General features: G+C 50.0%; 1 protein-coding gene across 4 annotated transcripts in view; it reads right to left on the reverse strand.

Annotated features, from left to right (window-relative positions):
* Positions 1–3,269: 3,269 nt before the first annotated feature.
* FBXL19 (F-box and leucine rich repeat protein 19) overlaps positions 3,270–21,082 on the reverse strand; it is a 35,347-nt gene continuing 17,534 nt past the window's right edge. For all 4 annotated transcript variants that reach the window (XM_060281779.1, XM_060281777.1, XM_060281776.1 and 1 more), the window contains 5 exons: positions 18,569–19,296; positions 14,628–14,791; positions 11,906–12,067; positions 10,933–11,151; positions 3,270–9,164 (listed from right to left, as the gene is read on the reverse strand). In XM_060281779.1, the coding sequence (XP_060137762.1) occupies positions 8,941–9,164; positions 10,933–11,151; positions 11,906–12,067; positions 14,628–14,791; positions 18,569–19,296 (1,497 nt within the window). In that variant the 3' untranslated portion in view covers positions 3,270–8,940. The remainder of the gene's footprint in view (positions 9,165–10,932; positions 11,152–11,905; positions 12,068–14,627; positions 14,792–18,568; positions 19,297–21,082) is intronic.

Raw genomic sequence — 21,082 nt, forward strand, 5'->3', positions numbered from 1 at the left:
TACTTTTATGGCAGTACGATGCCATATTTATACATTACCCAGATAATTTCCTATGGTTAGATTAGCATTTGAGTCAATGTTTGTACACTTGTTGTACATGTGGTTTTAATAAATAATAATTACCCTGACTTTGATACCTAAGCATACAGAGATTGCTGTTGGGATAAATTTATTATTTTCCCTGTCTGTTTGTTAACCACCACCACCCCCTAGCACTGCTGTCCCGATTAAAAACCAGAGTTGCCAACTTTTTTGCGTTTGGTTTTAAAACAGAGAGATCTGACCACAGATGTGCTGCGTCAGGCCTGTTGCAAGCTGGCGAAGCTGAGCTGCAGCCAATCACAAGCCTCCCTCATGCGCAGTCACTTCGGGTGGGGCACAAAGCAGGTGGAAAGGGCAAGGGGGTCGAGAGGTGCTGCAAAGACCCGCTCTACATCTTCGCCCCACAGCGAAGGGAGGGTGTGGGGGCAGAAGGAGATGGCGAAATCCTGAGACAATTGAATGGACTGCATCCCATCCAGGGGAAGTTGGGAGGTGCTAATTCTACTAGATTTGGAGACCACTGGCCAGACTTTTCCCGGGGACCGCCAGATGGGCTGGCCACACACAGCGGCAGCTTCATCAGAATATTTTCTCCACCCATGAGGCTGCATGCATTTAAAATCATGAAGCTGTAATTTACATCTCATAGAGCTACACCCTTACAAACAGCCAAGGAGAAGGTTCAATTTTAATTTTACAAATATAGTGGTACGTTGGTTCTCAAACGCCATGATACTCAAACAACTTGGAACCCAAATACTTCAAACCCGGAAGTCAGCGTTCCAGTTTGCGAATTTTTTTTGGAAGCCAAATGTGCTCCGTTTTGAGTGTTACGCTGAGGTCTGTCTGCTTTTGCTATTTATTTTGCGTTTTTGTGGCTCTTTTTGTTTTGTTTTTGTGATTGTGTGGAACCCAGTTCAGCTACTGATGGATTGATTGTGTGACTGCAGTACATTGTTTATTGCTTTCATGTTGTTGTTGTTGTTGTTGTTGTTGTTGTTGTTGTTGTTGTTACCCCGCCCATCTGGCTGGGTTTCCCCAGCCACTCTGGGTGGCTTACAACAGAAAAATGAAATAAAATAATCTATTAAATATTAAAAGCCTCCCTAAACAGGGCTGCCTTCAGATGTCTTCTAAAAATCTGGTAGCTTTTTTTTCCCCTTTGACATCTGATGGGAGGGTGTTCCACAGGGCGGGCGCCACCACCGAGAAGGCCCTCTGCCTGGTGTCCTGCAACTTGTCTTCTCGCAACGAGGGAACCGCCAGAAGGCCCTCTGTACTGGACCTCAGTGTCCAGGCAGAATGATGGAGGTGGAGACGCTCCTTCAGGTATACTGGACCAAGGCCATTTAGGGCTTTAAAGGTCAGCACCAACACTTTGATCAGTGTTTATGGATCAGTGGTCTCCTTAGATAGTAAAATTCATGTTAAATTGCTGTTTTAGGGGTTGTTTTTCAAAGTCTGGAACGGATTAATCCATTTTGCATTACTTTCTATCAGAAAGCGTGCCTTGGTTTTGGAACGGATTAAGTTTGAGAACCAAGGTACCACTGTAATAAAAGGGGAGAAAAAGCTGAAAGAGAAAGAAACGTGGAATGGAATGAGATCCATCGAGGGTGTAACAAACAAAACTCCTTGAAGGGAAGGAATACGGAGCAGGGAGAGGATTCGAACCAGTGGAAGGAGAGAATCGATGCGGGGAAATCAGCCCCGTGTGCCACTGTCCAGCAGTGGTTGAAAGCCAAAACTGCGGGGAATCCATCCAGCGGAGAAAAGGAATCTCTTTTCATCAATAGCCTTAGGTGAAGAAGGTATCTGGCTAAAAGCTTCCAGGTCAGAACAAAGAAACACGAGGTTACCGTCAGACCATCTTCACACCCCTAGTCTTGTGCCCTGGAGTACGTCTATGGTAGGGCTGCCGTACGTCTGGCACAACCTCCAACACCTTTCGGGGTGTCCTGGTTTTTTACTTTTTGAAACATGGTAACCCTAGCTATGGAGACCTGAGGGGGCCAAAAAATAATGCAGAACAGCATCAAGAAAGATGGGGTGAAACTCTGGTCCCATCAGGCTCACACACAACTTACTTTCTCCTTCCTATTTATCAAAAGTACCGTGGATTGGAACCGGGTCTTCTGGATTGTTTGCAGTTCCTTCTCCTTTTGTACCAGCCATAACGTTCACACCTTGTTCTCAACCATAACCAGTGCCTTCCCCCTTCAGCTGCGTAACAAACTCTTTTGGAGACGGGGTCTCAAACACGTTGTTTGCGGTAAGACTTGGGGGTGGGTGGGAGAAGTTAGCTGGCCCACAAGGATAAAAAAGTAATAATTTCATTAGGATTTTCCTTTTGGGATCCTGATCAGCTGCTTGGGCCCTAGGCTCAAATATTTTATTTATGTATCCGAGTCATTTAATGGCAAAATAAATCCTGTCTGCAAAATAAACACGTGTTTTATATACCTATGCATCATAGGTTTATATAGGAATTTCTCGACCAGACACTCCTGTTTCAATAAAATGAATGGTTTTGCTTTATTGTGTATTTTAAAAATATTTCTGTTTTAATGTTTTCATAATGGGGTTTATACTGAAGCCTATTTTCGCATTAAGCCGTATATAAATCAATTAATTACATAAATAACAAGAACTAGTGTGGTTTGGCGGCTACAGCAACCTTTACCACCCTGCTGCCCTCCAGATGTATTGACCTGCAATTCCCAAAGGCTCTGGCCAGTACTGGGTTCGAATGCTGAATTAAATCCAAGCACATCTAAACTCTTGAAAGATCTACATCTTGAAAGATCTACATTGGCTCTCAGTACGTTTCCGAGCACAATTCAAAGTGTTGGTGCTGACCTTTAAAGCCCTAAATGGCCTCGGTCCAGTATACCTGAAGCAGCGTATCCACCTCCATCATTCTGCCCGGATACTGAGGTCCAGCACCGAGGGCCTTCTGGCGGTTCCCTCGTTGCGAGAAGCCAAGTTGCAGGGAACTAGGCAGAGGGCCTTCTTGGTGGTGGCGCCTGCCCTGTGGAACGCCCTCCCAACAGATGTCAAAGAGGAAAATGACTACCAGACTTTTAGAAGACATCTGAAGGCAGCCCTGTTCAGGGAGGCTTTTAATGTTTAATAGATTACTGTGTTTTATTTTTCTGTTGGAAGCCACCCAGAGTGGCTGGGGAAACCCAGCCAGATGGGCGGGGTATAAATAATAAATTATTATTATTATAATAAACTCAAATCTCCACTTAACCATGAAGATCAACGGGTGACCTTGGGAAATTTAAACTACCTGTGAACCCAAAGTACGCTCCTCACCCCCACCCCCGGAAGCTGCCCACTGCATCTTTCAATGAGTCTCAGTCCGAACTGTGCACCCTCCCCCTTTGAAACTTCCCAAGAGACTGAGCCAGAGCAGAATCGCCCTCAGTGTGGAGAGACCAGACAGAATTAGGATTCATCTACTAAAGGAAAAGAAATATTGTAGAGCATCTTGGGTGTTCTTTTGAGCCTCTCTGTGACATACTACAAATGCAGCATGAGAGAGGTGGTTGCATAGAGTGAACCACTTCAGGCTGCAGCCGTGGGTAATGCCATTTTTCTAATGTTCCTCGCATTAAATCAATCCCTGCAAGTAAAGAACTAGCATCTCAAGAAGGGAGCTCCTTTCCCTGCCAGTTTTTCTACTTGCAGATAATTCTTTTTAAAGAAAAAAATGAGTGCATTCAGAATTGCTACCCTCGACCTCCCGTCTCGTCTTGTACAGGCTTTTCTACCACCTATTTTTGCTGCGGGTGTAGAGACAAAGGCCTGTTGACCGTCAGGCAAGGGCACATTCACAACAACGACTCACACAGAAACACAACAGGTGAGCTCATCCGAAGTTCACAGTCACACACTCTAAAATGAAATAGTTTCTGATTCAAAGCTGAAAGGTGCCGCCAGTTTCAGTCCTGGAAAATGGCGTCTCAAGGTGTCAGATATGCATCCATCTATTAATTCAAATCCCCTTCTCTCCACTGACAACTCCCCCCCCACTCCAAAAAAACCTAGAACATTTGGCCATTGGACCAACGCAAAATAAAAACAAATTAAAACTTTTTTATAAAAAAAAACAAAAGGAGAGTTTATAAAAAAAATATTTCCAGAAACCATAAAACAGAACCCAATGAAAATAATAATAATAAAAATTAATTAAAAACCCCAACATTTTTTTATTCGCAACATTTCTTTCAGAAGGAAAATAAAACCAGGGGATGGGGGAAAATAATGAAAAACAGGCTTCTTAAGACCAAAACATACTTCCTTTTTTTGATTTTTTTTCAGTTTTTGTTTATATAGCAAACAGTTATTGTACAATAATAGAACCCCTGAAATTCAGATCGGAACCTGGTCTCGCGCCCGCCCCTCCCCGGCATCCCAAGGGTGCGGGGGTCTGGGACAGAGATGTGCAGGTCAAACATTGCGAAAGACACATTGCTCCAAAGTGGATTCTTTAAAGTTTTCGTGTTTTCTTTCTTTCTCTCCCACCTCCCCTCCCTGGGGCTTACGTTATCTTTGTCTCGGTGGATACAGGTGAGGAGGAGGAGGAGGAGAAAAACCTGGGCGTGTGTGCGGTTTAAAAGTTGTAGCCAAAGATGGAGAAAATCGCCTGGAGGGGAGGAAACGAGGAGCTGGAATATAGCTTTGGTCCGCTAAAAACTGGGGAAAGGGGTTTCGTGTATGCAATTACGCCAGTGACCGGAAAATGTTCCATATTATACCTCTTGGGGGGCGGGGAGGGGGAATCCCTTGGAACATTTTGTGGGAGGCTACATCCATGGGGTGGGAGCAAAGGGGTTTTTGTTTCATTTTGCAGGGGGGTGATAGCAAATGCACCCCACCCCCCCATATTCTTCTATCATTCCAGGAGCAAACCGTTTAGGCTTGAGAGACAGCTGCCTGTATATTAATGCTCATTTGCCTTTCAAGTGATTGTGGGTGGGAGAAAATATGGGTGGTTGGGGAGGGGGAGCAGAGGGGTGGGCTTATCACCTGCGGCCACCTCTCCCTGCCCAAAGGGAGCATTTTCGCCCCTCTCTGGGGTTCATTCAACTTCCCACCCCTCGCAGCCCCCCCACCCAAAGCAGCAATCTGTAGCATAGTAGCGCACCCTTAGATGATAATTCTCGCTTTTCTCTCTCTCGCTTTCTTCACCGTTTCTTTTAAAACCTGAGGTATTTTTCTTTTCTTAGTTAAAACATCCATTAAAAACAAATATTTTCTTTTCTTTAAAAAAACAAAAACAAAACCCTAAATGATATGTCTGAAAACAGCACCTCCGTCCCCCTTGCCCCCCCTTGTTTTGGACAAGGGAAGCCGAGGGTTTGGGGTGGGGGGTCACCCCATGGCACAGGGAGTGTGACCCCCCCACTCCTTTTACATTAAGTGATTTGCCTCTCCCCATCCTCCACAATCCATAAAGCACACAGTGAAACCCAGACCCATAAATTTGCCATTTCTTAGTGTACGGGTCTCCTTTGGTCGGAGGAGGAATTGAGATCGAGGAGACAAGGAACAGAGCAAAGGCTGCTGTGGCGAGAGCAGGCCTCATTTGCACCAAGGAGGGTGTCGATTCAGAGAGGGGGGGGTGGGGAGCCCTGGAATCAAGTACACATTTATGCTGTGTCCAAAGGAAAGTTAGCGTTATTTTTTTGAGGATATGGGGGGGGGAGGACTGTTTTATCTTCTCCCTCCCCCCCATAAATGCACAATACTGAGCTTCCCTTTCTTGCCCCACACTTGCCTCCGTTGTATCCTAGCCCCCCTCCCTCCCCACAGCTCCTCACCATCTTTAATACTCTCTCTTTTTGTTTTAGGAGCTTCTAAGAGGCGACTATGAAAGGAGGGAAAAGAAGGGAGCAGGGCAAGGGAGAAAGTAAGATACCTTGGCCCTCTTTGGCTAATCAAGTGAGAGGGAAGGATTTTAATAATAACAAAAAACAAAACAAAACCAAAAAAAACCACCATGGACAAATGAAAAGTTTAAAAAAGCAACGACGAAAACCGATTTTCTTAAAACAATATAAAAAGCACCCAACATAACCTTAAAAACAAAACAAAAAAAACACCAAAAACCTCGCCTCCGATTCCACAACCTATCGCTGCGTGTGTGTTTTTTTTCAAGTAATGCTTTAGTAATAAATGAACGTTCAAGTATATATTAACAAAAAAACAAAAAAAAGAAGTAGTTATGGTTACCGATTTGACAAAAAAAAATAAAAAATAAGAAAAACCACCACCCAACCCAGTCTCAAGCCATTTCTCCTCTTCTTCCCCATTTGATGGCGGCATCCTCCGGGGACCCAGGTGGAGGCGGAGGGGAAGGGGGCCAAGGAAGAGAAGGGGCTCCGGGAAATCTTTGTAACAAGAAAGTTGGGTTGGGGGGCAGCAGCGGCAGGGAGGTCCCCCCCCCAGCTGTGGGAATCCGGGTGACCTGTGATGATGCCCCCTGCTGGCGACTGACCGTCTCTCCCTCCCGAAACCTAGCTGAGTCCCATGCCCGTTGGAGGAAACCTAAAGAAGCAAAAATGGCTCAGTGAGCAGAGCTGGGCACCTTGGACGGCTGCACCAGCCTCCCTTGCCGGGTCGGGCCAGCATGGCGGAAGGGAAGAAGAGCTCCGTTATCCGCATCAATCCCACCTCCGCCACAGAAGGAGCCAAGAAATGGCCGGCAAACAGGCACGTCTTCGGTCCAGAACATTCTTTTTCGTGCCTTTTTCTACAGTATTTCCACCACCACCACCCTCCTCCTCCTCCTCCTCCTGCCACCACGCTCTTTAAAAACGGGAAAGAACGACCACGGGGTGGGAAGAGAACGCAGCCGAGGTGGGGAGGGGAAAACGTGTGTGTGTTCAAGTTTGACAACTCCGCGGCGGAGGAGGGAGACCAGAATTAAGACAAGGCTACCCAAGCCCAACATGCGTGGTGCTGTGGGAAAGAAAACGCAGCTCTCTGCTCCCCCCCCCTTAAAAGTGGTTATTAAAGCTTATGGACCAAGGAAGGAAAGTGGGGTGGGGGTGGGACAAGGGTTGGAGGGGCTGGCAGAGAAGGAGGGTCAGGCCAGATAGCGGCATCTCCTCTCCCGGGAGGGGTTTTCAAAAGTAAAAATCAAGCACAGCAAGACAGCAGACTCAAGCTGTTCATCTTGCTTGCCCCCCACCCCCACCCCCAGGGGCTGACCCAGACACACATTACTGGCCGAGAGTTGGGGGGGGGCAGATAGAGAGGAAGGAGCATGACTTCCGAGTTGGAAATGCTGCTGGAGTGGAATGGTAGATGGAGGTGCCAGGATGGGATGGAAGAGGAATACACAAGGGGGGTGGCAGCAGGCAGGGCTGTTTGGATTAACAGGTATATGGGCTTGGGGTGTGTGTGTGTGGTTCACCTTTTTACGGTGCTCCTGGTATCAACACCCCCAAAGTTGTCTGACTCTGGAGGGGGAGAGAGCACGCTCCTCGTGTTAATTTCACAACGCGGCTTCTCCAACATTACCTTCGCGGTACGGAACGGTGTCCCGAGAGGGAGGCCTTAGGAGCTGTGCTATACATACAGAGGGCAGCAGAAGAGGCGCCGTGCCTGCTGCGCACGTGGGAAGGGCTGTGGCGTTTTCAAGGCGCTTCCTCCTTACGAGCTCCTTGCATGCGCACGGGGCAGCACCGAGAGATAAAGGACGTTTCGTGTCACACTTGGCCCCGCGTGCTCCTTTGCGGCGTTTCGATGTGGGTTTCCACACAGGGACGCACAAGGTGGATCTGAAGCATTTTTGGGGAGGATATCCCAAGCTTCTGAATCTCTGCCCGGTCTACCAGTGACCTGGGGTGGCGGCTGGGGACTAAAGACGGGGAGGCAAGTGTTGCGGGACGGAGTCTCTCTCCACGCACACAGCTTGTGCGTGCATGCGTGTATGTCGATTGTGTGTGCGTGTGTAAACAATACAGCAGCGGAGACAGCATGCGTACGGATTGCCATGTGCGCACATGGGAGGGTGGGGGTGTGTTATCGTTTTGGCTTCCAGGGCCAGGAACATGGGGTCCGGATTTGGGCCACGGGAGACCGCCTGCACATTCAGCCCCCGCGCATGTGTGGCGACCCACAGCCTGTGCCCTCCCCAATGGAAGTGGGGCGGACGGAATTTCAGTGGGTGTGTAGTGAGGGGGTGGGTGGGAGGGATCTAAGTATCAGCTGCCTGGCTCCCCTGCCCCAACCCTTTAAAAAACCACACTGAAAAAAATGAGTGCTTGGGGAGGGAGGGGGGGAAGGCAGGCAGGCAGGCACACGCACTTTCAAAATCATAAAGGCAGCATGTGGGGAGGTGGGGGGTGGAGGAGGTTGGAGTGCACATATGCATCAGGGAGCGGGGCTGGAGTGAGAAAAATAACCTGACACCATAAAATAAGCTGCCTTCCTCCTGAGCCAGCATTTCAAGGCTGTGTGTCAACCCCCCTCACCCCCGAGAGAAAGAGAAAATGGTACCGACTGCGGCACAGACAGGTTGGGGTTTGGGGGGGGGAGGACGACGCAGTGCATGATGGGAGGAGGAGGAATACGCCTTTTCCCAGCATTGTAAAGCAACAAGGCTACCCCAGGCCCCACTTACTCCGTGGCTCTGTCCTGGAACGAGGGGGGAATGGAGCAAGAGGCGGCCGACCCCCACCCTGACAGGGGTGGGGAGTGGGGTGGGGTGGGGGGAGCACAACCCTCCACCCTCTTCTTTAGCTGCGCACATCGAGGGGGTGGAGACGCCACTCCGGTTCAGTGCATGGCTTTAAGTAAAAAGGTTCTCTCAGAGTCCGCGTCCGGTTTGTCCGACTGGCGAGGCAGAGTCTCCCTTGCGCCTCCACCCCAGGGCGGGTATTAGCTGTCCTTCAGCAGCAATTTCTCCTCGGAGCAACGGAAAGGAGGCCCGGGAGGCGCCGGGCCGGGGGCCGGGGGGGCGGAGGTGCTGTTGGAGACAGAGTCCTCGGCAAAGCGGGCGCAGGCCTCGGGCGTGACGTGGTGGCAGGTGCGCAGGTCGATGCGGGAGAGGCGCGGGCAGCGGCGGAAAAGGGGCAGACACTGATCCGTCAGCCGGTTGCACCCTGCGGAGGGGGAGGGAGGGTAGGGAAAGGGGGAACAGGCAGATGAAAAGTTAGGAATAAAGGTTTTGCTTCAGAACCCCCCTGGTGTGGGGAAAGCAGGTGCATTCTCAAAGGAACAGGGAAGATTACTATCTCAGCATGGAGAAGCAAACCATAGGCTAAATTTGCAGTGCACTAGAATCCAGAGAAATTGAAATTGAGGACGCAAAAAAATCAGAAAGGTCTCGGGGATGGAGTTTTTCAAGCCAAAGTCCCACCGAACATGCCTAAAAAAAGGTGCCATGCATAGGAAATATCTAAGTTCACTTATTCTAAGGGGTGGAAGGCATATTTTCACTACAGTGGTACCTCGGTTTACGAACACCTCGGCTTACGAAGTTTCGGTTTACGAACCATCGAAACCCGGAAGTAAGTAGCCCGAGGTTTCCAAGGCCTATGGAGGCTTCCACGGAGGCATCGGAGCGTCCGCGACTGGGACGCAGCCACAGAAGCGCTCCGATGCCTTCACGGAGGCAAACTGTGTGGAAAGGAGCCCTTCCCCGACGCAAGTGCCTTGCGCTGCGGCCGCGTCTCATTCAAAGCGGCTGAAAACAGTGCGGGGGGGTGTCCCTTTGGAAGCGCTTACCTCGCGCATAGAAAACAGCGGTGAGAGGCTTGGCGAGTCATTTCGCTGCACGGCGGTGGCGCTCGCAGCTCTCCTTCCCTCTCTACGTGGTGCCGGCCGGGCGACCTTCCTCCTCCTCAGAGCAGCCGCCACCACCACCAGGCGCCAGGACTGGCTGGGGTGGCTCGAGGTGCGCCTGGCTGTGCTTGGAGCGGCGGCGGCTTCTCTCAACCCCGAGCCTCTCCACTCTGCAGGGGCGCAACGGTGAAGGCCCGGCCTTGCTTCTCTTGACCCCTCTGCGAGGCCGGGCCTTCACCGTCGCAGGAAAGTTTGCTTCGGTTTATGAACACTTCGGTTTATGAACAGACTTCTGGAACCAATTGTGTTCATAAACCGAGGTACCACTGTATATATTTTACAGGCTGAATAGTAATTTCATCGGCTGAGGAAACTATGGGAACTGGTCTCTCTAATTAGATTCTCAGCATAGAATTAGCATACATTCCCAGGATTTGGGGGGGATGGCTGGGAGCCATGATAGTTTAAAAAGTTGTAAAACCAGCACACACTTATAAGGCTGATATGCCCTGCCCAGTTGTCTCCTGATGAGAAACAGTCATTCTTGTCTCTTTCCTGAGCCACACTTGGAAGTTCTGAGGCTGTGCTTGGGACTAGGTGGAGGTAACAATAAAAATTACATCTGTTGTTGTTGTTGACACCCATTCCCTGCAACATTCAGATGTGGCCAGGGAAAGAGAAGGGGGCAGACGACTGAGGCTTGCATAGGCAGTACAAGACCCAAAAGGGGTCAGTAGGGATGTCCTAAGTGGTGGAGACCTACGATAAGACTTGCCTAAAGAGCAGGAAAGGATTGGTACCAGAGCAACCAGGAGAGAGTCAACATGGTGTAGTGAGTGTCAGACTATGGCCTGGGAGAGACCAGGGTTCAAATCCCCACCCGCCAACAAAGCTGACCTTATGACAGTCGGCCTAACCAGCCTCGCAGGGCTGTTCTGAGAATCAAAATGGGCTGGGGGAGAACCACGTTTGCCACCTTGAGCTCTTTGGAGGAAAGGTGGAATATAAATGCGACAAACCCAAATTAGTAAGAGAGAAGATTGAGGAACGGCATTCGGGGAGAGGAAGGAAATCCCCGACACTCACCGGCGAGGTTGAGCTCGGCAAGAGTCTCTCGGAGTGGGGAGTTAGCAGCAGTCAGCAGGTTAACAGACTGGTCGCCCACGTGGTTGCAGTGGCTCAGGTCCAGTTTGGCAAGCTGGGGCGTGTGCCGGATCACCAAGCGCAGCGAGGAGTCCGTGATGTCCAGCCCAGAGAGCCGCAGCTCGGAAACATTCTGGAGCCGACCCCGACTGTCGTTCTGGCCTGGCGGTTGCAGGGAGAAGGAAGCAGACGAGTTAGGCGGGGCAGCCGGGCCAGAGGGCGCAACCCCCTTCGGAGGCGGCCGGCTCAAGCTGCTGTTAAAGGGCAGCAGTTTGAGGTTTGTTCAACGGCATTTGCAGATTTTGTATCTGAGGAGGCCCTCCGGAAGCTGCTGCACTCCAACTCCCACCGGCTGAGCCAATGGCAAGGGTTGATGGGAGTTGTAGTCCAGTTTTGAGAGGACGTCACCTTGGCTGCCCCGGAAACAGAAGCTCCCCCAAGAAATAAGGCAATGGACTTGACGGTATAGTATATTTTTTTAAAATGAAGAAATAAGATTCCATGAGCAAGGGACCCACTTTTACAAATCAGGTCAGTAATATACAGTGGTGCCTCGACTTACGAAGGCGATCCGTTCCGTGATGCTCTTCGTAAGTGGAGGTCTTCGGTTGTCGAAGCGCCCGCTGTGCGCATGCACAAAGCGCAATTACGCGCTTCTGCGCAGGACACACGCGGTGAAAAGACTTCCAGGGTTGTCGACTTTGCAAGTCGAAACCTTCAGAAGTCGAGGCATTCGTATGTCGAGGTACCACTGTACAGTTAATGATGTCTAATGTCCCGGAAGTATTTTGCAGGGAGAGGAGGGAACACAATCCATTTTTCATGCCTGTAGTTTGATGAAGGAACGGAACAGTCTGCTGCAGGCCCTTCCCCAAAGTGCCTCTCCACCCCCACCCCACTGCGCGCCCCGTTTTACCTGGCTTGGCATCTGGGACAGGCAACAGCAGTTCGCGGAGGTGAGAGTCCTTGACGTCCTCGATCCAGCGCAAATCCAGGAGCCGCAGGGAGGGGAAGTTGGCTGTGCTGAGCGCCGACACAGAGCACCAAGAGCAGCCTGTCAGGATGAGTTCCTTGAGGCCTGGGGAGGGGGGGGGATGAGGAGATGACACTTTGCCACTGAGGTTCTCCTCCGCACCCTGAAATGGTCCTCCCCCCACTTCCTTTGAGAAGTTACGAGTGCTGCCTCGCAGCTCAGTGTCTCCCCCACTAAAAAAATATACCCAGGCCAATTCCCTCGCACCCACCATTGAGAGGGCAGGAAGCCTGGAGGCAAAGGACTGTGGGGGGCACTGGCTTGTGCATCCCGAGAGAGCAGAGGCTGGAGCATAGGAGACTTGCACCTGTGTGTGGAATTGCTCCTGGGCCGTGACCCTGGCTCCCCATCTCCTCCAACTGCTGCCTACCCAACCAAACCACCTCCTGCTTCAAGGCAGAGCGGCTCACTGAAGTGGGACACCTGTGGCTGGGCTGTTCTACATGAGACTCCGAGGGGGGAGGGAGAGGGTTGGCTCTCCCGATTCAATGCTTCTCTCCAGAAGCAGGATTTTTTCCCCCTGGGCGCATGTTTGCAAAGTAATATGCTGAAAGAGGAAGCAGACTTGTTTCTCATTTTGAAAAGGCAGGGAAATATTTTGTCTTGTATCGCAGGTTCTTCAAATGTTAGAAACTTACTCTTTAAAAAAGAATTGTAAAAAAAACCCAGGGATTTGACACCATGGTTCATTCCAGGGTGTGGGGACTCCCCCTACCCCATCCAGTGGGTGCCTTTGCTCAAAACAAAGTCCACTTGGGCAGGAATGAAGGTGTCAAGGAGAAGATTAAGAATGAAGCCCTTTCCTGGTCATGCAGTTTTTCCTTTTATATACATATACATATACATATACAATTTTGATTTATGCATTTTCCAGTTGTTGTTTTTCACATACATTTGTCATCTTATCCTGTTCCTATACAGACTTCCCAACCTATCCTTCATTGACATCCTGGTTCAAACTCTTTGGTTCGCTGCCTCGCTGTTATTTCTCCACCCTATCTCATCCCTTCGATTTGTTTATCTTGTCCACTGCTGATCGCATATTCATTCCCACTTGTAGGTTGAGCTTAATGCCATCTCTTTTTAAATATTCTCCGAAATATTCCCACTCGCTTCTTAGCTTCTTTTCATCCCAATTTCATGGCCATACAGGTTTTCCATGCAGAAAGATTGGTTGTTGTTTTTCTGTTGCGTGGGGAGGGACCACTCCATAAAGTGAGGTCCCGCCTCTATCGGAAGTGTCTGCCCCAGAGGTCGAGGGACACCCTGATCAACCAGGCCGCCCTCCCAAGACATTGCCAAGGAAACCAAGGCCGAAGGCAGAAAATGCCACCTGGACAACCCTGTCGCCATGGGGATGTATTGAATCCCAATGCCAAACACGGATATCATTTTGACTGTGATAATTTTTGTAAGGTGCCTTGAAAGCTGAAAGTCATATGCAAAACCCTGACAACTCAAGTCTACTTCTGGCTGGGCTTATTTTCTCAATGGCTTTGCTGAGCCCCAGAGATTTAGTGACAGGGAGGCACTTCGTGTGTCCCCTACATGAGAGGTTGGCAACACGAGAACGGGCCCTTTCTGTGGTAGCTCCCCAATTGTGGAATGCTCTTCCCAGGGAGGTTTGCCTTGCCTTTTAGGTGCCAGGCGAAAACTTTTCTTTATAACCAGGCCTTTGGCTGATCAAACATTCTATGGCCTTTTAAATGTGCTTGTGGGAGGAGGGCGTTATTGGTTTGTTTTTGTTTATGTATTATGTATTTCCTATTCTCATTTTGGTTTGTTTGGGGTTTTTTTTGTTTTTTTTGTGAACTGTCCTGGGATGGATGGATGGATACATACATACATACATACCACACCCATCTGGCTGGGTTTCCCCAGCCACTCTGGGTGGCTCCCAACAGAATATTAAAAACACAATAAAACATCAAACATTAAAAGCTTCCCTAAACAGGACTGCCTTCAGATGTCTTCTAAAAGTCAGATTGTTGTTTTTTCCCTTGACATCTGATGGGAGGGCGTTCCACAGGATGGGCACCACTACTGAGAAGCCCCTCTGCCTGGTTCCCTGCAATTATTTAATAAATAATAATAATGGAATCATAGAGTTGGAAGGGACCCCGAGGATCATCTCGTCCCAACTCCTTGCGATGCAGGCATATGTAAGCTGTCCCTTATGGGGATCGAACCTGCAACCTTGGCGTTATCAGCACCACGCTCTAACCAACTGAGTTACTTATTCAGATAACAACAGTAACTGGAATATCTGAAGACCAGGGCAGGGTGTACAGGTCTGTAAACACTTTTGCTCTTTCAAGAGCCTCTGGCTGCTGGGAAACAGAAGCTGAAAGAGACGCTCCCTCTGAGCCACAACATCCAGCCGCTGCATCAGGCTGGGGTGATTTCCGCCAAGACCTGCCATGGCCCAGAGATCCAGCAGCAGCATTGCAATTGGGATGTGTGCTCATATAGCCACTTTTGCCGCTCACTAGCAACCACTACCTAACTTTAAATCATTGTGCGCCTCCTTGAGACTTTTCATTAGCAAAGGGGGTGTAAGTGCTCCAAATTCAACTCCACTCCCCCCAAAAAACACCCACAATACCTTGCAACCTGTTGAGAAGCCACATTAGCTGCTTCTTGGAGATGTTGGTCCAGCTAAGGTCAAGGCTGGCCGGCTGCCGGCGGATGATGCCGCTCAGCATGGAGGGAGTGATGGATTTCCGACGGCTCAGGTCAATGTGCGTCCATAGCCGCTTGTCACAGCACCTGGGGTGAGGGGAAGAGCGGCAGAAGAGGAGAACTCAGCCCAGGAGATGGTGGGGGTGCAAAAACACATCTGTGTGTGATCGTTCATTAACAGGGCTAAAAGGTTTAGAATTGGTGGGTTGGTCCACGATTATTATTTTTTTAAAAAGGTAAAGGACCCCTGGATGCTTAAGACCAGTCAAAGGCGACTATGGGGTTGTGGTGCTCATCTCGCTTTCAGGCCTAGTGTTTGTCCGCAGACAGCTTTCTGGGTTCTGTGGCCAGCATGACTAAACCGCTTCTGGCACAACGGAACACCATGACGGAAACCAGAGCGCAGGGAAAGGCCATTTACCTGCCCGCAGCAATGGTACCTATTTATCTACTTGCACTGGCGTGCTTTCGAAATGCTAGGTTGCCAGAAGCTGGGACAGAGCAACGGGAGCTCACCCCATCACAGGGATTTAAACTGCCAACCTTCCTATCGGCAAGCCCAAGAGGCTTAGTGGTTTAGACCACAGCGCCACCCGCATCCAGGATTGTACTTAATGCAGGAGGAGTCACAGTACCCAACCAGGTGCCTACAGGAAGGCGGAAGGCAGGACCCGAGTGCCGCAGCAACTCTTCCCAATTGGGATTCCCAGTAATTTGACATTCAGACGAACACTAATGGTAACTTGGCTAGTAGTCACAGGCGACCAAAAATTCAGTGGGCTGGTGGAGGTGAAGGGGCAAATCTTTCCCTTCCTTCCTAAGGACGTTTGGGTTTCTGTCTTCTGCGGAGGAAGAGAAGCCTCTGTCTCTCAGCTCTGCCATCCTGTTTGGTAGAGGGTGATATTTAAAGCTACTATCCTGCCTTTGTGCATTGTCTGTGAAGAAAAGGGTTTTCCTCTTCTGCATCCAGCATGGAAACACAGAAGACCAGCCTCTTAGCTGGCTAGCAAAAAACCCCACTGCAGGCTATTAAGAGGGGGGGGGGGGCTCATTCACAAGATATGTGGAAGGTCCACAGGGTCTTCATTCCTGAGCTAAAGCTTTCATTCATTTGCTTCCAAACTGTGCCTCAGAAGCAGGATAGCCGCACAATTAAAAAAAACTTAAGTCAATCCAATGAGTTTTTAACTGACCAGCCATATCAAGTCAATTGCCTACATCTGCCTGCAATGACGCGAAGGGGGAAAAACCCAGTTCTGCAGGAGGAAAGGCATCCTTCCATTGGTCCTTGATGGTGAGCACATCTTTCACAAGAAACACTATGCAAAAAGAGCCTCCTGCCTCCTGCCTAGAGAGTGAATATTGCATCTGCCACTTGTTGCTTTCATAACTGCATTAGGAAAAAACAACTTTAAAAAATTCTGTGTTGCTCAGTTAAATGGAAGTGCCTTTATTGGTCTGTAATCAATCGACCCTGAACTGATCAAAGGTTGCAGCTCGACCCAGAAGTTGCCAGGAGAGGCGGGGCTCCTCAATGAGAACCATCAGAAATGGCAGACTAGCTTTCCAGAAGACCTCCCCAATACAAACTTCCCCTCTGTGGTGTAAAATCCTTGGATATCTTTGCTAATATTTCTTTCTTTCTGTCTTAAACCCAAAGTCTCCTAAAGGCATGATTCCCAAACCTGGTTGCTAGAGATCCTTTTAACTAGAGATGCTTGGAGTTCAACAGCTGGACCCTCTGTGTGCCAAGGACAAGCTGCAACCGCAAGTTATGCCAACACGACTCTTGAGAAGTCAAAAGGGAGCATCACATTCTGCGCTAAGGCAATGCTCTTTTATACACCTGAATGCTCCCACCCCACCCCTTTTCCTCCACCCCCATAGCCCTGATAGGTTTCGCATGGGCTGGGCATGGGCAGGTGTTTCCTATCCATCGGAAAGTGAAACTAGGAAGGTGGAAGTTGTTGTTGTTGTTGTTTTAAAAAGGAAGTGTTTGGGGCTTTTTAAGCCCACTTTTAGGTTCTGACTGCTACATAGCTAAAGACCCCATGTTCAGACAGAAGAGGTCTGCCACGTAGAAGGAGCCGCTCCATTTGCCTGCGCACAGCAGGACAACATGCAAGACGGTGGGAATTTTCTGTAATGGCACGAAGAAAACACCTCCCTGCCACCAATCCACATGGCAAGCCGCTGCTGGCAAATGACACCAAATCAGGTGAAGATGGCAAGCACAGGGAGGAAAGTGGCAAGTGTCCTTGGCGTTTGAGTTTTGAACCCCTCCTGTGCAAGACTGTTCTGCCTTCCCCACCCCTGACTCCTGTTTCTTACTACTGGCTTTGCAAAAAATGGATGATGATAATAATAATATTATTGGCATAGATATGCGTAGAAGCCTTTTGAAGATGAAGAGGGGTTGAAATCAGGAGGATAAGGCAATTTCTTAAACCCCCGAAGCCTTCATTATCACGTACAGAGAAACCTCAAGTGCGTATTACTGCGTTTGTTCTGATTTCTGCCTCGTTGACCTTGGCCTCTCCCTTCCCACAGTTGAAATTTGCAAAGATCAAGCTCATCTTTTGCTGCTTGCCTTGCTTTTATAAAGCATGCCCAGGCTGGTGGGAACTGCTCAAAAGCACCATGCCCAGCAAGGACGCTCTGCCTATCTAGGGGGAGAGGACTTCCCAGCATTCCTTGAGACCAGAGAGATCCTGGGTCATATCTGACCTTGGCCTTGGTCGCTCTCGTGAGGGTGACAGTAGAGGGAGGAAGAGAAATGATACCAGCCACCCTGAGCTCCTTGGATATTAGAGCTCCTTAGGATACTGAGCAAATAAATAAAAACCGTGAGCGTAACCCAGGAAACAAGGAGCACACATGTGAAGAGACTGGCCTCTGCACCTGGGAACCTGCCTGCCATAAAGTCGGACTACTGTGCTTATCTAGCTCAGTACTGGCAACACTGACTGGCAGCAGCTGTCCAGGATTTCAAGCAAGGGACGTCTCCCTGAGAGCCCCCCTTGGTGTTACCCCATGTGCGTGGTCACCATTCAATCCCGTGCCATGCACAGTTCAGTGCGAGGAGAAATAAGCCTACCACTCCTGACTTGGGCAGCTCTTGCCAAGAGAAATCCCTCGCGTGAGCTCAAGCACAAAATCTTCATCAGAACATTACAAGGGTCCCTGAGGCAGACCAGTCTTCCCTCCAGACACAGCAGTCCCCATTAGGGCTGGGCGATATATTGATACATCGGACAAAACCGGTTTTGAAGTCTACATCGTGATATCCGTTTCATAACTTTTGAACTGGCAATATATCACAAAGCACATTATGTGTGTATGTGTGCTATGCAAAAAACACAATTCGGCGGAGACCGTGAAGCCAGCCAACGAGTCTCTCGATTTCTGCACCCCCGGTTATCTCTGCTGGCTCAACTCACAAGAATCACAAGAGCAGGCGCCGGCAAAAATCACAATGCAGGAAAAACCGTGAAGTCAGCCCATACCTCTACATCCTGATTTCAGACATCGTGATATATCAGCATAGCGTGATGTTTCGCTGCATCACGATGTTGAAAACCAGATTATCGCCCAGCTGAGATCATAGGTGTCACCACCAGCGCTTGTGGCATTCGCACTCCCGTCTCTCCCTGTCACCTCCATTCGCAGGTTACGCAGCTGCTGAATAGGCCCAGTCCCCCACCCTGGGTCTGCCAAACAATATGGCTCTGGGAGGCTTGGGGAACCCAGCAGGAAGCAGCTGTACGAGCGCAACCCAAAACCTGCCCCCCCCCGCTCCCGTGACCTCTCCGGCGCTCCCCGCGCTGCTCCTCCGGGCAAGCCCCCGGCCACCCTGGCACTCACCAACGGCTCCACGTCCGGCACACCCTCATGCAGACGCACAGCTCCCGATAGCTGAGGTATTGGAAGACGGCCAACCAAACGTCCCGCTGCATGATATGGTCGGATCCGCTGTCCAAGGGCAGGGAGTCGGGCTCGGGGCTGTCGGGGGGCGGACGCACTACGTGCCGCTCCAGCTGCAGCAGAGGCTTGGGCGGCGAGGGCACTAGGGGCCAGTTGAGGAACTGAGTCCGCGCCACCATGCGCAGGCCCGTCTGCCCGGCGGGCCGGCCCGCCTTGCGCCCGCCCGCCTGCTGCTTGGCCCGCTCGCTGCCCCGGCTGGTCGGGCGGTGATTGTTCTCTTTCTCCTGAGAGTTCCCCCGAGCTTTTGGCTGCTTGCCGTTGCGCGCCGTCTCCGAGCTGCCGTTGCGCCGCCCGCCCTCCGACGCCGCCTCCTCCTCTTCCTCCTCCTCCTCTTCCTCATCGTCCTCACTGGCGCTGAAGCCCAGGGCGGCCAGGCGCTGGGAGCGGGTGGCTGGGGAGGCGGCTCGGCTTGACACCCCCCCGCTGGAGCCGTCTGAGCCCCGAGAGTCCGTGTCAGAGTCAGAGTCCGAACTGGAGCTCGAGCTGCTGCTGTTCTTCACCCGCTCCAACATCTGGCACATCTGCTTGAAGCGCTCCAACTTTTCCCTCTGGTGGGACTTGTCCGACTGCGTGGAGGGCTCCAGGGGGCCCGGAGGACCCTTCGGCTTCTGGCGGGAAAGGAAAGACCGGTAGTCAAGAGAGTTCGTGCCCTGGGTTGCTAGCTCAGTTTGGCTTTCATCTGGATGCCCTCCCTGTTTGCAGGACTACAACTCCCAGGTGTTGCAGGACTACAACTCCCATCATCCCTGACAATTGGTAATGCTGGCTGGGGGCGGGTGTGTCTTGGGAATCCACTCTCTGGAGGGCACCATGATCCCACCCTGCCTGGACCTTTTCATCACATGTTGTCTTGAAAAAGAAGCTGGGATAGCTCAGTTGGTATGAAACTCTGAATCTCAGGATTGGGGGTTCAAGCCCCATGTTGGGCAAAAGATTCCTGCATTGCGGGGAGTTGGACTAAATCACCCTCATGGTCCTTTCCAATTCTACAATTCTAGGATCTCCCTTCCAGAGGGTGTTTACCAGGACCGGATAAAGACCTTTAGAGGCCCTAAGCCAGGGGTCAGCAACCTTTTTCAGTCGTGGGCCGGTCCACCGTCTCTCAGAGCATGTGGTGGGCCAGACTATATTTTGGGGGAAATAATGAACGAATTCCTATGCCCCACAAATAACCCAGAGATGCATTTTAAATAAAAGCACACATTCTACTCGTGTAAAAACGCCAGGCAGGCCCCACAAATCACCCAGAGATGCATTTTAAATAAAAGCACACATTCTACTCAGGTAAAAGCATGCTGATTCCCGGACCGTCCACGGGCTGGATTGAGAAGGCAGTTGGGCCGCATCCGGCCCGCAGGCCTTAGGTTGCCTACCCCTGCCCTAAGCACTTAAAAAGATTTTGTTACCCCCATATATATCTAATTCAGAATAGAACTGTATAATAAATTGTTATTGTTTGAAATGAAATAAAACCTACAGTAAGATGATAAATATCTGTTGTTGTTTTTTGTACACTTCCACTTTATTCCATGAAAAAAAAACAATTTAATTACTATCTTACAGCTGAATCTTGTGCTTTAATTAACGTAGATAGATTTTGTCTCAGAATTTGTAAACTGAAAAGTGGAGTTGCTGGCCCATGGTAAATCCAGCAATGGAAAATATCTGTGGTGCCCCCACCCCACCACCTTCTTAATGCCCTAAGCATGTGCTTATTTTGCTTTATGGTCAATCCAGACTTGGTGCTTACCAATGGTAGGGTTGACACATTCGTTTCAAAACAACGGATTCTTACCAGGAGAGAAGATCCCAGCATCCTGCTACCCTAGACATATATGAAATGCAACTCTCAACACTCAAGAGACATAGCCTGGGCTCAGGGCTCCCACGTACAGTCTGCTTGGAATTCCACAACAGAAGACAAGGCAGGATGCAAGTGGACTGAATAGAGCATTCCACCAACCCCCAACGTCTCCCAAGATCAACGGAGAGCAAGCCCTTTAAGTCTGGCCTCTACGTGATCCAGCTGCCTTTGTAATGTCCAGATTAGATGATGGGGAATGCAGCCACAAAGTTGGGTGACTATTTAAGGTCTCTAGACAAAACTCCAGATCCAGCTGCACCCCCCTTCAGACAGGAGGCTGATACCACTTTCTCCACAAATCTAACCATGGGGGTTGGGAAAAAGAATCTACTTTGCTGCCGTAGCAGCATCTCTGACCAAGCATTTAGCAGTTTTTGACTGGACGCTGCTTTTCTGCCATGCCCTGCTTTGGAATGTTTCTGTAACAAAACTGTTTCAGACAGTTGCTTGCAGGGCACTTTGGGGAACCTTGTTGTTGGCAGACAAGACAGAAACGTGTTTTTTTTAAAAAAAAAATCAACAAAATTGCC

This window comes from Zootoca vivipara, chromosome 13 (genome assembly GCF_963506605.1).
Source record: "Zootoca vivipara chromosome 13, rZooViv1.1, whole genome shotgun sequence".
Lineage (NCBI taxonomy): Eukaryota > Metazoa > Chordata > Lepidosauria > Squamata > Lacertidae > Zootoca > Zootoca vivipara.